General features: G+C 28.8%; 2 protein-coding genes across 2 annotated transcripts; one reads left to right on the top strand and one right to left on the bottom strand.

Moving 5' to 3' along the window:
* The first annotated feature begins 353 nt into the window (after positions 1-353).
* On the top strand, positions 354-9,643 carry LOC123295189 (transmembrane channel-like protein 5). The gene is made up of 13 exons (XM_044876437.1): positions 354-701; positions 808-1,006; positions 1,068-1,212; positions 1,275-1,535; positions 2,906-3,054; positions 3,322-3,472; positions 4,432-4,721; positions 5,158-5,278; positions 5,530-5,639; positions 6,545-6,838; positions 7,339-7,497; positions 8,941-9,071; positions 9,146-9,643. Exons 1-13 carry the CDS (start codon positions 557-559, stop codon positions 9,235-9,237), a joined length of 2,247 nt encoding a protein of 748 aa, XP_044732372.1. The 5' UTR covers positions 354-556; the 3' UTR covers positions 9,238-9,643.
* A 2,238-nt stretch (positions 9,644-11,881) lies between these two features.
* Positions 11,882-13,446, bottom strand: LOC123296104 (zinc finger and BTB domain-containing protein 41-like). The gene is made up of 3 exons (XM_044877565.1): positions 13,182-13,446; positions 12,327-12,650; positions 11,882-11,961 (listed from the first exon to the last, which is right to left on the bottom strand). Exons 1-3 carry the CDS (start codon positions 13,444-13,446, stop codon positions 11,882-11,884), a joined length of 669 nt encoding a protein of 222 aa, XP_044733500.1.
* Between the last annotated feature and the right edge of the window lie 3,400 nt (positions 13,447-16,846).

Raw genomic sequence — 16,846 nt, 5'->3', positions numbered from 1 at the left:
TTATAAAAAAATAACCAACTTTTGTTTGAAACATTTTTTCGTAAACATCACTGTTTACCCATGATGGCGCAAATTAGGCTTAAATTGTATAGTACCTATGTATTGTATGAGAATATCATTTATGTATGAATGACAAGTATGTATGTGTGACATGTATCTATGTGTAATGTGATAGAGTAATCAACACTGTCTATGCATGGTATTTCAACAATTAACTCAGTCAATTGTTTGTTTTCACTTGTTATTCCTATTGAAGGTTTGATATATGTACAGACATCTACATTTTACATTACGAAGCACAGTATAAATTAAAGTTGGTCGTGTAAAACAGTTTGGAACAACTGTCAAAATAACTTGACACTTTTAAAATTAGAGACGGCATTGTTTCAAAATGCGTTTAAAAAATTTGATATGATTATCATTTTAATTTATCTTATCAATTTCCTACCAAGTATCAATTTTCGTCATCGTCGATAAGAAGGCATGACACAATTCAATAAATGCATAATTTAATGAAAAGTAACTGTTTATGTGTTGACTCTTGAATGCTAAGAAAATGTTAAACGAATTAATTGAAAGCATTAGCACAACCTCGGCGGATTCGAATAGTATTGGTGATGGAAATCAAAACCTGGAATCAAAAATTCAAACATTCCATCGAAATAAAACTATTAATGAATTACCATCGAGAAACAACATAGGTAAGTAACAAATTTAGCTTATTTTTAACATAATTCCCGGTCATAACAAAAAACAATGAATTTCTATTTCATTTTCATTACATCCTGCTTAATTTTTTTTAAACAGTGGGGCCATTTAGAGCCGCTGCACATCTGGTAATGACACTCCGATTAAGAAGATGCAGAAATATGAATTCTTTAGAATACGATGATGATACAGATGCATCTACACCACTTTTGGAACAACATGCTGCACAAATTGCTAAACAAATGGAAGAGGATGAAAATTTTATGCAGGATAATCCTTTAGCTAAACAACATCGCATGTACGCATTCTACAAATAGTTTTTTTTTAGGATAAATTTAACTTATTTGAAATAATTGCAGTGAATTTTTACGTGAAATGACACATTGTTTATCAATAAAACGCGCTGTAAAACAGAGACTAGATAAATCATCCAAAAAAGTAAATTCTAGACCTATAACTTCATGGAAGTTATTTAAATACCGTATTGGAATGTCTTTATCAAAGGTAACGATAAAGAACCTCTTTTATATTCAAACTTCTTATATTCAAATATATATTATTTTCAGTGTGAGGAAGCTGTTCGCAGTTTAAGTGATGGACTCAAATTATGGCATGGTACATTAAAAAGAGTTGAAGGTCATTGTGGATCCGGTGTAGTTACATATTTTCAATTTTTACGATCTATGTTTACAATGAATTTATTTTTGTTACTTATTTCGGTAGCATTTCTGGTATTGCCACAATTATTGTATCAGATAAATGAAACTGAATTTTCTTACAAGAATGGAAGTATTAATTTCAATTTTATGGATTTGATCACAGGAGAGGTATGGAAATTTTAATAGATGCAAAACACTAAGAGGACCTTAAAACTGAGTGACGAGCGACCGGGAAAAAATTTAAAATCGGAATTTGTTGAGGAATTTTAATTTCTTTTAGGGGAAATGATAAAAATCTAAATCTACGGTTCGAATGGCCGTAGTAAATTTTTTTATTGGACTCTGAAACTAATATAGTATCTTCACAGAAGACAAAAATGCCTACTTCATTATACATCTTAATGTACTGTCTGCCATATTGGCACCCGAGTCTTTAATAATTGCTATAGTTTTAATACTTTTATACCATGTATATATGTAATATATATCAAGGTATATTAAGTTTAGTCCCAAGTTTGTAACGCCTTAAAATACTGATGCTACGAACAAATCTTTGGTATATCTGATCACCTAATTAGTCCATTTTCGGTTGTCTGTCCGTTCGTCCGTCGTCGCTGAACACTATAACTCAAAAACAAAAAGAGATATTAAGCTGATTTTCATAGCGTGCTCAGGACGTAAAAATTGAGATCAAGTTCGTAAATGAGCAACATAGATCAAGGTCTTGGGTTCATAGGACCCATCTTGTAAACCTTAAGAGATAGAAAAAAAGTATAAATGTAAAAAATGTTCCTTATAAAAAAATACATAACTTTTGTTTGTAACATTTCGTAATTCGTAAACATTACTGTTTACCCATGAGGGCGCAAATTAGATTAGAAACATTATATAGTATATACCTATATAACAAACAGATACCTATATTTATATGTTTGTTTGCTTTTTTTTACTTACATGACGTAAAAAATAAACGAATGCGTAATCAACAAGGTCTATACTGGTATTTTAACAATTAACTCAGTCAATTGTTCTTGTTCACTTGTTTTAGATAAACTTTGTAGTTTAAATAAACTACAAGTAAATTTTTTATATATAATTGTTTTATACAAATTTAGGACTTCAGTTTTATAATTTTTTGTTTTCGATTTACATTTTGACCTTAGGTTAAATGCTTTCATATACATTTTATAGTTTTGTGTGAAATTATTATTTCCTGGCTACAATTTAGAAATTTATGCAAAATTAACTCGCGATTTACTTTTATAACAGACATAATGACGCAAATTAATATAAAAACAATTATTTTAATTCTTTTATATAATTCTTTAACAAAATTTGTGTTGTAAAAATTGTTACATTAACCTCTTTAATATGTGTATGGTATGTGCGTATGGTTTACAAGATTTAGACAACATTTCCGTTAAATATTATGTATCTATGGAGCTACATAACTATAGTTCTATTTTCTATCGCCACATAGTCTTTCTTGGTATTAAAATCCAATATAACTAACTGAATTTAATTAGCTTTATTTTTAGGGTTACTTAACTGAAACAATATTATACTATGGTGTTTATGGTAATCATTCGTTTTCATTAGATGACTATACATATTATAATATGCCATTGGCATATTTTTTCACAATGATGTGTTTATATATTATATGTTTTTTTGGTTTATCAATTCAGTAAGTAAACCCAACTTTTTATGATTCTTTACAGACGATAACCCTCGTAAGATAGCTGTCCACCGTAAAAATCACATTATTGGGATCCCTTCAAAAAAACAATTGTTATTTGATCCGAAGTCTGTTTTTAAGGAATTCCAATAATTGGATATATATGACCTATGACGACGTATCTTTTTCAATAAAATAAAATGTTTTTGAAACATCGTATCGAAATGTGCGTAGAGTCAAAATTATTACAAACTTAAATGTTTTTTTTTTTTGTAGGATGGCTAAAACTTACCGTAAAAATTTTATCGAAACTGCTGGTGGATTAAAAAATGTATATGCAAATAAAGTATTTTGCAGCTGGGATTTTAATATAGCAGATGAAAAAGCTGCAAATTTAAACTCACAAATCATTTACCATGAACTACGTGTAAGAGAGTAAAAATCATGTACAGTAAAACCTTATTAAGTCTCATTAGTTGAAACAAGGATTTAAAGATTGTTATTGAACCTGCTAGTGATTAAAGAATCATTGCATAATAAACCAAAATTGTGTTCAGGGTTATGTCTATTAAGCAGAATAGGTGCTGATTTGCAGAGCTCGATTTATTGAGGTTTTTCTGAATCACATTGAGTGTGAAAGTATGATTGAAAGTTGTTTAATCGCATAAAACAAAGTCAATCAAAATACAACCAATAAATATATCAGAGCAGACACGAACTAAAAAACGTGGGAATTATCAGGGAATATATCCAACAATAAAATGGATGTTTAAATTTTTTTTTACCTTAAATGCATAGTCAATGTTTTTTATTAACATCATTAATTCCATGTGTTTATGGAATAAATACATGGGGTAAATAAGCCTCAATAAACAAAAATTCAATTCATTTGACTATTAGATGATTGGTTCTTGAGTCACCTCAAAAAATCTCTCCAAAATATACGGTTTCATGTATAAATCTGGGCGATACTAGAGAAAATGCTTGACTTATTATGATTTTTGAAAAAGTTTGTTTCCAATCATCGAATGAATCCGATTTTTGTGTTAAAATTGTCTAAATTACAAACCGAATTTTATCAAATTCTAAAATAAAAAGTTATTCGTGATTTTTTCAATTACTTACCCTGAAGAAAACCAATACCAATTTATCTTCCTTTAATTTAAATAAATCTCAGTATATATGATGATTTTAATGCTAAAAATAAAAAAATTGGGTTCATTTGATGATTAGAAACATACTTTCTGCGACAACGCCCAAAATTCCATTAGAATAGTGTTTTCTCCGATCGATTAAAGATAATGTAAATATAACATCTACATAATTGTATATCATAAATATTTTGGTAAATGTGATTAGCAACATTTAATATTGATATATTTTTAGGAGCTTTTAGATGAAGAACGTAAACAAAAACAAAAAATATCATGGCTACGTCGATTTTGGTCATTTATGACAAAAGTCTCTGTACATGGTATTGTTCTGTTTATATTAGTATTGACTATGATTTTATTATGGAAACTCTTAAAACTTTATTATAATACCAAATATCCGAACATATCTGATTCCAACGATGATCGAAAAATTACACCTAGGCAAAGTTTTGGATTACTTGTTGCATTTACTATAACAACGATCATGAATATATATCCAAAATTATTTTCATTTATAGTAAGGTATTTAAAACAATTTTCTTCTTTAATTTAAAGTACAATGAACATTAAAGACCCTGAAGAAAATATGGAAAACATTAGTTATAGAAGAAAAATTTGAGATACTTTTAACCCTACCGAACTTGAGGAATACATCGAAATTATTATATTTGTGAATTAGTAGTAGTAAGGTTTGTGTATACGCAAAACTATTGAGTTTTGTAACCAATGAGGTCTTTGTTTCAAATTTTTAGGAAATTTTTCCGAGGCTCATTTTTCATATGGATTCGGCAGGATTGACTTTTCCTTTTTTTCATGCTACATTTAATATCATCTGAAAATTGGGAAAAGGTCTTTTTTATATTTCCGATTCTTTTTTCGACTGAATGCGATTGTGTTACGACTATCTACTTAATATTCTTTGAAAGTTATAGATATTCTAATGCAAAAAAATTTTCAGGTATGAAGATTATTCGTCACCACGAATTGCACTCTATATAACTTTGTTGCGAACTTTCGTATTGGAAAGTGTAATTATGATTGTTTTAGTTACGTTTTGGTTAAGTCGAAAATTTGTCGAGGTAAATTTTTTTACAATCAGGAACATTTATAAACTTATTGAATTTTACTTCGAGTGAATTTTACTACTTGATCGCTATCATATTGAAAATTTGATCGGGTTTTATAAACAATTTAAAAAAATTATAAAAAATGGTTTTTTGCTTACCGAAACTTAGTTTTTCCTATGGCCTGCGATCACTTAGTAAAGCGTACTTCCAGATTTAATTTTTTAACAGCATGCTCGCTATCTTTTTATTGTTTATTTTTATAGTGTTGGGAAACTAATTTAGCACAAGAAGTTTATCGACTAATTGTTATGGATTTTTTATTTTCATTTGTTGTTTTATTTATTTGTCGTATTTGTCATTACTTAATATACACGTAAGTTTTTGTAGTACTAAAGACTCTACAATTTATATATTTTTACCATTTATTCTTGTCCTGTTGTCATTGTCCTCTGTTTATTGCTTAAAATTGACTATGACTCGCTCTTCAGATATTTATGTAAGTGTCAAAGACATGTTAGAAGGAAAAAATCTTTTTATTTAACCTTTTCCGATTCATGAATCAGAGACTTTTTATTATGGCAAAGAAAAAACTTTTATTTTTAAAATATAATAAAAGAGAAAAAAATGTTCTCTTGTGTAGCTTATTTTTATATACACTACTTACACTGATTGTCAGTAAAGATAATATTTTACACTTTAGTATCATCATCCTTTTTTACTTACACACAATGTACTATACCGAAACGAAATAACAAAAGTTAACTGTGAAGGTGTTAAAAGCAAACGACAGCACCCGCTAATCTTTTCTGAATATTGATACTTAAGATTCATACATTGGGCTTATGGAAACTTTTCTTGAGTGTCCTTCCCATAATTTTTAACATCGCGACGCGACTTGATCATACAGTAACTAAAAAAAGTTGTGTTTGGGTCTGAAAAATAGAGAAATAGATACCTAATTTTATTTCTTTTATATTGATTCCATACTATTGTTAAAAATAATGGAAGCGGCGATTGTCCTTTTTCAAAGTACATGTACAAATGTACTGGAGACCAGCTACATGTGAAAAATATTGATGATTGATTAGGGTAAAAATTATTAGAAGTCTTAAATAAGATAAAAATGGCGAATCCATGAAAAGACTGCTTTAGTGAACGATAACGGAGAACGGGGAATATTTACAATTCATGCACTAATTCAATGATCAACCCATCAACCCAATTAAGTTACAATAAGTTTTAATTTTTATCATTTAATTTAATTTATTTTTTTTACAGAAGATTAACCCAAAGATTTATACCAGTACCAGAGTTTGATATTGCACATAACACTTTGGATTTAATTTATTCACAAACATTATTTTGGGTTGGGTTTTTTTTCTCACCATTATTACCACTAGTCATTATTTTAAAAATTTTTTTACAATTTTATATGCAACGTACATCAGTTTTATATTTTTCTATTCCACCACGGCAAACATGGAGGGCTGCACAAACAAAAACTTTATATTTAGTAATGACTTTTACATCACTGCTTGTTGTAATAATTAACTATATTTATATTTTATCAACGTATGTTTTTTATTTTGAAAATCTATAAAGTATCAACTGATATTATAATTTTATTTCCGTAATATTTTTCAAAAGTTTATGCAATAAACCTTTTCATAAAATTTATTAGAAATATATTAAATAAAAAATATATCATACCGCTTAACTTGAGAATTTTTAATAAATTCAAAAACTCTGCGGGACCAAGGACCAGATTTCAAAAATCTGGTAAAAATAAAATTTGTGACTTTAATGATACTATATACTAGTTACCGGCGTTTCGATTGCAATAAACTCTTCAGTAGCAAATTGTTTATAATTCGAACGGAATTAAAAGTGTATTTCAGTTGTTTTATTTAAAAATTATTCATTAAGGGTCCTCGATCCATAAAAGCCATTTATAATTACATACAAGTTGATTAATTCGAAAAATTTTAAGAGTAAAAAAACTTGTTTTTAGGGATCGGGTGACTCTAAACTTAATAAATAAATAAAAACTTTACAAATTTTTTATATTCCAGAATTAAACCGTCTAATTGTGGACCGTTTCAAGACTACGATAGATTTGTACAAAAAATATTTCAAGGTATATTTCAATTACAACAAGATAATACTTTTATTCAGGTTCTCACATACTTAACGAAACCTGGAATTATTGGTGGACTTTTAATAGCTATGAGGTAAAGTTTTACTTAAAATTATTTAAAAAAAAAAAAAAAAAAAAAACAAACAAAAAAAAACAAATAAAAACAAATAAAAACTAGCGTAATTTGGAATTACTTAATATTTTATACATAAAATAAACAGACGCCATATATTAAGGCGGTCATTTAAAGTGTCGGAGATAGAACGTAACAGACGGTTGAGGCTAGGGGGAGCATTTTGGGGGCAATGCCCTACCTCAGGCATGGGCGAGTTATTTAAGTCACCATTGTTATAACTTTATGTGTGCCTCTTTATCCAAGTTCGCATTGCTCATAGAGGAGAAAGCAAAACGGGTATACGACTCTTCTAAATATCTCAGTTTCTCTAATAGTAATGAAATAGTTAGAAAAAAAATGTTGTCTCTCTGACTTACTCTTATTTTTGGTTGTCACTAACTTACTCGTATTTTAGTTACAGAAGTTTGAGGGAATTCTGTAAGTCCCATTTGCCCATGCCTGCCCTACCTTAAAAATACCAAAACTAAGATAAATTATTGTAATTAAATTGTTTGTTCATAGTTTGAGATAACAAAAATTGTAGCGATAGGTATCTAAACTTTTCCGAACATACCACGGTTTGTGACATTCATTTCGTATTATAATAATTTTTGTTCTGTGTATAGATGGGCTTTGAATCGATTTCACATGAAGCGGAGGGTCTATGTAATTATAACCCTAATATACACTTTAGCTTGAAATTGAGTGTTTTAAATATTTGTATTATTGTTAATTATTATAATAAGTTTTCAGAAACAATATGATTAAATGACACTTGGGCGTATCTATTTACTCGTATCACTCCACCCAACAATTAATTATTACCTCACTTACTCAGGCGTGGATCTCTACATCCATACCTGGAAGTTCAACCATCTTGTTTGCTTGTTCTTCATCATTGAGGATTTAATAGTTCTTAGATCCATACTCATGTTCTGTTACAGAAATTATTTGTCTACGAATAGCTCTTGAATGTACATCACCGACCTAGAAGATCTGTGATATACATTGTGATTGATTTAGAAGTCTGTACTTCGAGGGCAGATCAATTATGTTAAATTTTTTACTTCCGCCCTACCTATAACCAATGCTGCACTAATTCAAATTCAACTCTAGCTACAGCCCTGAATTCTACTAACGTTGAGTAGATAAGATTTGAGAGAATGTGACAAGATTTTTGTGTCTGCTTTGATAACTTATATTTTTCAATGCAGGAATGTAAATGGCAGTATGTTACAAAGACTTATGTGGCGTTCTATAACGATAGTAAGGTTCCAAATTACCAACTTTACTCGATATATTTTATCCCTATATATTGTACATATATAGTACATTTTATTCATATGCAACTTTACTCGTTACATTTTATTTTTTACTAGTTTAAACAATTTTTCACAACAATATTATTTTTTTTATGTTTAGTGTGGCTGCGTATTACTTACGAGCAAAAGCAAATTCACAAATAGCAATGGTTAATATCCTTAGAGAGATGTTGATTTCAGAAGGGAGAGATAAAGATTTTTTACTTGATAATATTTCCAAACTGATGAAAGGTATATACAGCATTTCTTTATGTAGTCCTATTTTAAGCACATATATATAGACAGCTAATTTTTTTAAATTGTAGAATCATACCTAGCGTACGGCCCAACTTCAGAAGAATATATACGAGAATCAGAAGAATATATAGGACGATTTTCAGAACAAAACGAGAACTGAAAACTGAATCAAAAATAACAAGTGATATGTTAAGATATATAACAATTTTTTTAATTACGAAATTTTTGGAGTTGAAAAAGGAAACTTAATGATAAGTAATGCTATCAAGGTTTTGATATTTTCCGTCAGTATTTTTTTACCTTAAACGATCAGAAACAAGATTGTGATCAAGCTGAATATTCTTAAATGCTAATATGATGTCTCAGATCTTACACTGTGTTCGTGAAATTTTAAGGCATGGTGGATAAATAATACAGCTAATTTGGAACCTACACTCTTTTAATTTTAAAAATTGTGAAAAAAGCAGAGTACTAATATTAGGTATAAATATTCCAAACAAAATTAGTATTTTACAAAAAAAAAATGTAATTTATTTAATTACATTTCATTTAATGATGGGGGATAATAATTATGCAGCAAGCGCTGAATACGATTTTGTATTTTCGTGATTTTTTTTTAAATTTAGTGATTATCTTCAAAAATTTTGTAATCAAAAATAATATTTTATTATAAACTAATTTTTTTTTTTTAATAAATTAATTGTATAATTTACTATCTTATTTTAATAATTATGTGGATTGGAGCATTGTTACAATGTAGGTGTACCCTGAAATCAATCCAGTATGCTAACTAGCATATAAATATTGTCAGCATTTCAGGCCAGATATGTGAATATGCAAGACTATTTACTTAACTCCAGATACATTTCTATGTCTATCTCGTCATTCACTATCAAAGATATACACGCGAACAAATCTGAGTGACTTATTTGATTATAATTAAAAAAGCTTATTTCGAATTTTTACCATTTTTTTAATTGAATTTATAAAAAACTACAAACATGTATTTATTTTGAACCTATGGATACATGTCTACTTTAAAATATTCCTTGCAAATAATAAAACAATATCTAACCTTTTTTTAAAACTTTTATACAGAATTACAAAAAATTATAATTGAAGCAAACAAACAATAACTATCTTCTCTGTGAAGCAAAAATATACAAACTTGGCTTACTTAACAGGTTGGCTGATAAGTCCCCGGTCTGACACATAAATGGCGTCGCTAGTATTAAATGCATATTATTTTTATATAGTACCAACCTTCAAATGATTCGTGTCAAAATTTGACGTCTGTAAGTCAATTAGTTTGTGAGATAGAGCGTCTTTTGTGAAGCAACTTTTGTTATTGTGAAAAAAATGGAATTTCGTGTTTTGATAAAATACTGTTTTCTGAAGGGAAAAAATACAGAGTCCGGAAACTCATTATCAAGCCAAGTTTTTGCTTCCACTGTATTTTTTCCCTTCAGAAAACAGTATTTTATCAAAACACGAAATTCCTTTTTTTCCATTTTTTTCACAATAACAAAAGTTGCTTCACAAAAGACGCTCTATCTCACAAACTAATTGACTTACAGACGTCAAATTTTGACACGAATCATTTGAAGGTTGGTACTATATAAAAATAATATGCATTTAATACTAGCGACGCCATTTATGTGTCAGACCGGGGACTTATCAGCCAACCTATTATAACTTTTGTTTGAAACATTTTTTTGTAAATATGACTATTTACCTGTAAGGGCGCAAATTAGGCATAAATTGTATAGTATGTAATTATGGAAATATCAGTTATGTATGTGTGACATGTCTATGCATGGTATTTTAACAATTAACTCAGTCAATTGTTTGTTTTCACTTGTTTAAAAAAATAAAATAACAAGTGTTAATAAAATATTGATTTATTGAAATAATTAAAATATAATAACATTCATTTTATATTATTAATAACATATTTAAAACTATAAGTTTATGGTTAAAAAATAATAAGAAAGTTATAATAGTTCATTAACCATTTTATTTTATAAATTGTAATCTTCGAAAAAAATTATAGAGTAGAAAAGTCTTTTAAACTTATACAAGCGTATAGTAAATATTTTGGAAAAAATTCATTTACGAAATATTGTGTATGCAAAGATATTTCAAAATTCTGCTTTTCTTGAGTACTTTTTATATAATAAATAAATTTATTTGTAAGATGTTAGTTTTTCAGGCCAACAGTACTTTTTTTTTTAAAGGATGATAAATAAGGAGAATAATGTTTATTCTTTTATTGTCTATACTTCTATAGTATTAACTACAGTTTTTTGCTTTTTCTTTTTAAAATTAAAAATATCATGTACCCACAGGTATTTTTGTGAAGCAATTTTCTTCTAATTAAGAAAAGTTTCAGTTTTTCTTTAAAACCATTCTCTACCAGGTTGAAGTAGAAAATATACGACAGGGATATTTGAAATTTACGCAAACGAAATCAAGATTGTTTGCTAGTTTATTATTTTAATAAATTTGGGAAAGTTTAATTGCATTTAATAAAGGTAGTTTTGAAAAGCGTTCTACTCCAGAATTTTTCTCGAAGATAATGTGATGCTTTTATTGAGCTTTTTTCTTTTAATTTTCTTTCGATTTTTTAAATATGCTTTTGAAAATACGAACTTTACATTCTTCTCATCATTTCTGAGCAATTTAAAATTTTATTTTTAATCTAACAGCATTAAAAATATATATTCTACTAGAATCAATAAACGTAATCTAACAAAATATACCAAAATATTTTTATGAGTTCCAAGATGTGCTTTCGCATTCGATTATACACCGGCTAGTTTGAAATGAGCTGGTTTAATAACTTTCGTCAGCAAGCCGTAAGGTGGACGAGTTTCTGATAAAGCTATTTCCGAAAACAATAACTTTAACGATTTAATAGAATGTTTCTGTCTGTTTTTCTACGTCTGCATGTCAGAATCAGCGTACTTTGGGAGACGATTTAGCCTATGTACAATTAAATTGCCAAACCGAACAAAAAAATTATATTTTCCCCACTATGAATTCGTTTATGTATAACAAACTGCTTCCCGGGTAAAAGTTTTATTACAGACATTACATACGATCTTTTTGCCATGAACTTTTCGTTGAAGGCTCTTTAAGTCGATTCTTTTCGCAAATTTTTCATCACAAATTCGACATGATATTATTTTAAGATATGAGTTTCGTTATATTCAGATAAAGAACTTTAGTTAGAAAAAATTTTATTACAAATACTACGTGCAGCCAAACGCTCAGAAAGCGTTTGTTCATAAATTTCATTGTCCTCACTTTCTTCCGGTAATTCACTCCTAGTTAAGTTAGAAAGTGTTTCGTCTTCTGATTGTATGTTTTCACTTTGAATTAACGATTCTGGCAATACCTCCCGTTCATTTTTGTTATTTTCTTGAATTGTTATTGGATCCGAAATTTCTGTATGACCTCGCATATGTCCATTTAAACTGCTTTTTTGAGTAAATAATTTATAACAAACATTACATCTATATGGTTTTTCTCCCGTGTGAACTCGAGTATGTGCGACTAAGAAACTATGCACTGCAAATGTTTTATCGCAATATTCACAGGAAAATGAGTGGTTTTCGGTATGTTTTTGTTTATGTACGTTTAAGCTACTTATTTGAGAAAATGTTTTTCCACAAACCTCACAAGAATACGGTTTGTCCCCGGTATGAATTCGTTTATGTTTTTTAAAATTAGCATTATTAGTAAATTTTTTCCCACAATAATTACAGCAATATGGTTGTTCTCCAGTATGATTTCGCCTGTGTACAATTAAATTATCATACCGAACAAATTTTTGATCACAAAATTCACATAAATATGGCTTTTCTCCACTATGAATTCGTTTATGTATAATTAAAGCGCTCGTCCGAGTAAAGGTTTTATTACAGACGATACATACGATCTTTTTGCCATGAACTTTTCGTTGATGCCTCTTTAAGTCGATTCTTTTCGCAAATTGTTGATCACAAACATGACATGTCAATGCTTTTCTCAAGTTATGAGTTTCGTTATGTTCAGATAAAAAACTTTTGTTAGAAAAAGTTTTTTCACGTGCGGACAAACGCTCAGAAAGCGGTTGTTCATAAAGTTCATTTTCCTCACTTTCTTCCAATAATTCATTCTTAGTTATTAAGTTAGAAAGTGGTTCGTCTTCTGATTGTGTACTTTCATCTTCAAGTTCATTTGCTTCACTTTCTTCTTCTTCTTCTGATTGCATACTTTTATCGGTATAAAGTTCATTTACCTCACTTTCTGGCAATGGCTCTCGTTCATTTTCTTTATTTTCTTGAATTGTTTTTGTATCCGAAATTTCTGTATGACTTCGCATATGTCCATTTAAACTGCTTTTTTGAGTAAATAATTTATAACAAATATTACATCTATATGGTTTTTCGCCCGTGTGAACTCGAGTATGTACGACTAAGAAACTCTTCACTGCAAATGTTTTATCGCAATATTCACAGGAAAATGAGTGGTTTTCGGTATGTTTTTGTTTATGTACGTTTAAGCTACTTATTTGAGAAAATGTTTTTCCACAAACCTCACAAGAATACGGTTTGTCCCCGGTATGAATTCGTTTATGTTTTTTAAAATTAGCATTATTAGTAAATTTTTTCCCACAATAATTACAGCAATATGGTTGTTCTCCAGTATGATTTCGCCTGTGTACAATTAAATTATCATACCGGTTAAACGTTTTATCACAAAATTCACATAAATATGGCTTTTCTCCACTATGAAGTCGTTTATGTATAATTAAAGCGCTGGTCCGTGTAAAGGTTTTATTACAGACGATACATAAGTTCTTTTGTCGATGAAATCTTCGTTTATGATGCTTTAAAGAGGCTCTTTTGGCAAATTGTTGATCACAAACATGACATGTCAAAGCTTTTCTCAAATTATGAGTTTCTTTATGTTTAGATAAAGCATATTTGTTAGAAAATTTTTCATTACAAATATTGCATGGAAAACGCTCAGGAGGTTCATCATGAATACGGTTATGGGCTTCTAACAACATTTTTGTAGAAAACATTTTATCACACTTACTACACGTAAATGAAATGGGCTCAGAATATATTTGTTCCAAAAATTTATTTTCTTCATATTCTTCCAAAAATTCAGCTTTAATTAATATTTCAGAAGGAAAATGTTCGTCTTCTAATTCTATATTTTCTATAACTTCTTCTTTAATCATGATTTTTGTATCCAAAGGTTCAGTTTTAATGTCTTTGGAAACATTTAATTCAGAATTATTATCGTAGTGAAATTGATTATTTGACATATTATTTATACTTTGGTTATATTCGTTTATAAATACTTTTTCTCACACATTTACAGATTTACACTGGATATGACGTGTACGCCTCAATGTTTCAAAATATCTTAAGCATCCTCGTCAGTGTCGCCAATACCTGAAATTTTTTCCCCTAACATTAATTTCAAAAGCCCATAAAAAACCCTTAGCTACAAATTTAAAAAATTAATAAAAATGATCATCAACCGGATGTCTAATTCTCATGAAATATTTATAAAATTAATAAAATTCATATATGCAATAAATTTCGATTTTTGCCCCAATTTCCTAGATCAATTTTTTGTATTTCGAAAATTTTTATTTCGAAATACCCTAGAGTTCTCATTTATTATCTTCGATAATATTTATACATATATGCAATCGATTACCGACAGCCTTAGAAAATTAAATTTACTATATTTTATCTATGATAAAAACTTATGAAAGGATTTTATTTTCATAGAAGTATGGAGGGTAGAGAAAAGATAGTTTTACAATGCACGACTTTTCCTATTGTCATACAGCTAAACATTTATATTAGACAATTTGTTTATACCATGGATATAGGAATATTTTAAAAGTTTTTACATAACTTGCTGCATCCATTATATTTTATTATACCATATGAAATATATTATATCATATGAAATATATACTTAGTTTAGTCCCAAGTTTGTAACGCTTAATAATATTGATGCTATGAACAAAATTTTGGTATAGGTATTCACAAAATCACCTAATTAGTCCATTTCCTGTTGTCCGCCTGTCAACACGATAACTCAAAAATGAAAAGTATGACAGAGATAACTCTTCCGTAAGGGGGCGTCCATAAATTACGTGAGGTGTTTTTTTAAATTTTCTGTCCCTCCCTCTCCCCTTGGTGAGATGTCGTGAGGTTTTAGTCAACCCCCTCCCCCGTCCCCCAATCTCACGTGAGATTTTTCAGAATGTGGGTTTATTACGTAAACGCATTAGATTGTTTATTGTAAAAAGAAAAAAACAATTTGGTTTGTTCTTTTATTTAGGACTAGTTAAGACTACCAATCAATATTGCTGAGAGTTATAAATGTAATAAAAAGTTAAGAATAGAATACTTAAATTATGTCTACTGTGATTAAAAAAAAAGAATTACTCTAATTCAGTCCATGGAGAATTATGCGCGGTCTCAAGAGAGACTATTGGAACCAACATGTCCATATAATTTTCAGTAAAATCATCCGCTCCTTCAACTTCGTTCTGATTTAGCCATGTACATACAATTTTTATTAAATTCAACAAAATAGTATAATATTTTTTTGTTTCAATCAGAAAAAAAAATTGCGTGATATTTATCGAGACCCCCCCTCTCCCCAACGTGAGATTAGATGATATTTGACTCGACCCCCTCCCCCCCTTAATCATCTCACGTAATTTATGGACGCCCCCTAACTTCCTTTGTATCTCTTCCTAATTTTCTTCGAAACTTCGAATGCTCCCTCCATATATATAATCTCTTTGGCTTTACTTTATCTTGGCTTTGGCGCGAAAATTTAATTAGACAACTAAGAAGTAAAATTTATTTTGTATTACTTTAAATTTTGTTTTCCTAAATACAAAGTGATAAATAAACTAATAATTTTAAAACAACCATAAAAGCATGATTTCAGATGCTTCAGTGTCACAGAATATAGAAAAAAAGTTTTTTATCACCATTTGTTTTTCTTGGTTCCATTCTGATCCGATTTACCTATAGTCGAGTCTTCCACAAAATCTACACAGGCTTTTGGCGTAAACATATTTTTTCAGGTTTTCTATTAAATTTTTCTAAATTATTGCGGGATGTAGTGTAAGGTTTACACTATAAATAAAAATTTTATACATAACAAAAATCTGATTTATACCTTGAGTTTTTGAGGGATGAAAATCGTAAAAATCCCGTTATTTCAAATTTAAGAAAGTTTTACTCGAAAACTGAAGTGTTTAGATAAAAATGTCTAACAACATTTTTTGTTGATTTTGTCCCCGTTTATATGATAAAATTTTCGATTTGGTCAATGTAAAATATTTGTTTAAAAAAATTAGTTTAAACAATATCCTACCGGGTTACCCACCGGCAACCTGCACTTTTACGTTTAGGAGCTTGTTTTAAACGGGATTATTCCTTGCGAAAATTAAGCATGCTCAATGACTGATTTCGCCGGGACTACGTCATCCGCCCTCTTCATTAATCTTATCTTTTTTCAAAAATAATAATCAAAAATTCAAAAATACAAGGACCGAATTATCATGGTGGATTCTTTTGCTATATCCTATATTGGTAACATGGTAACAGAAGTACGTTAACAACCTGTTGTTTATATAACAATAATATTTATATCTTATTTGATCAATATTTATTTGATAAACTTTGTGAAAGTCACTGTTATTAAAATATGATTTAAAATAGAATATTTTA

The sequence above is a fragment of the Chrysoperla carnea genome, chromosome 3 (assembly GCF_905475395.1).
Source record: "Chrysoperla carnea chromosome 3, inChrCarn1.1, whole genome shotgun sequence".
In the NCBI taxonomy this organism is placed as follows: Eukaryota; Metazoa; Arthropoda; class Insecta; order Neuroptera; family Chrysopidae; genus Chrysoperla; species Chrysoperla carnea.
This window is presented reverse-complemented; position numbering and strand designations above follow the sequence as displayed.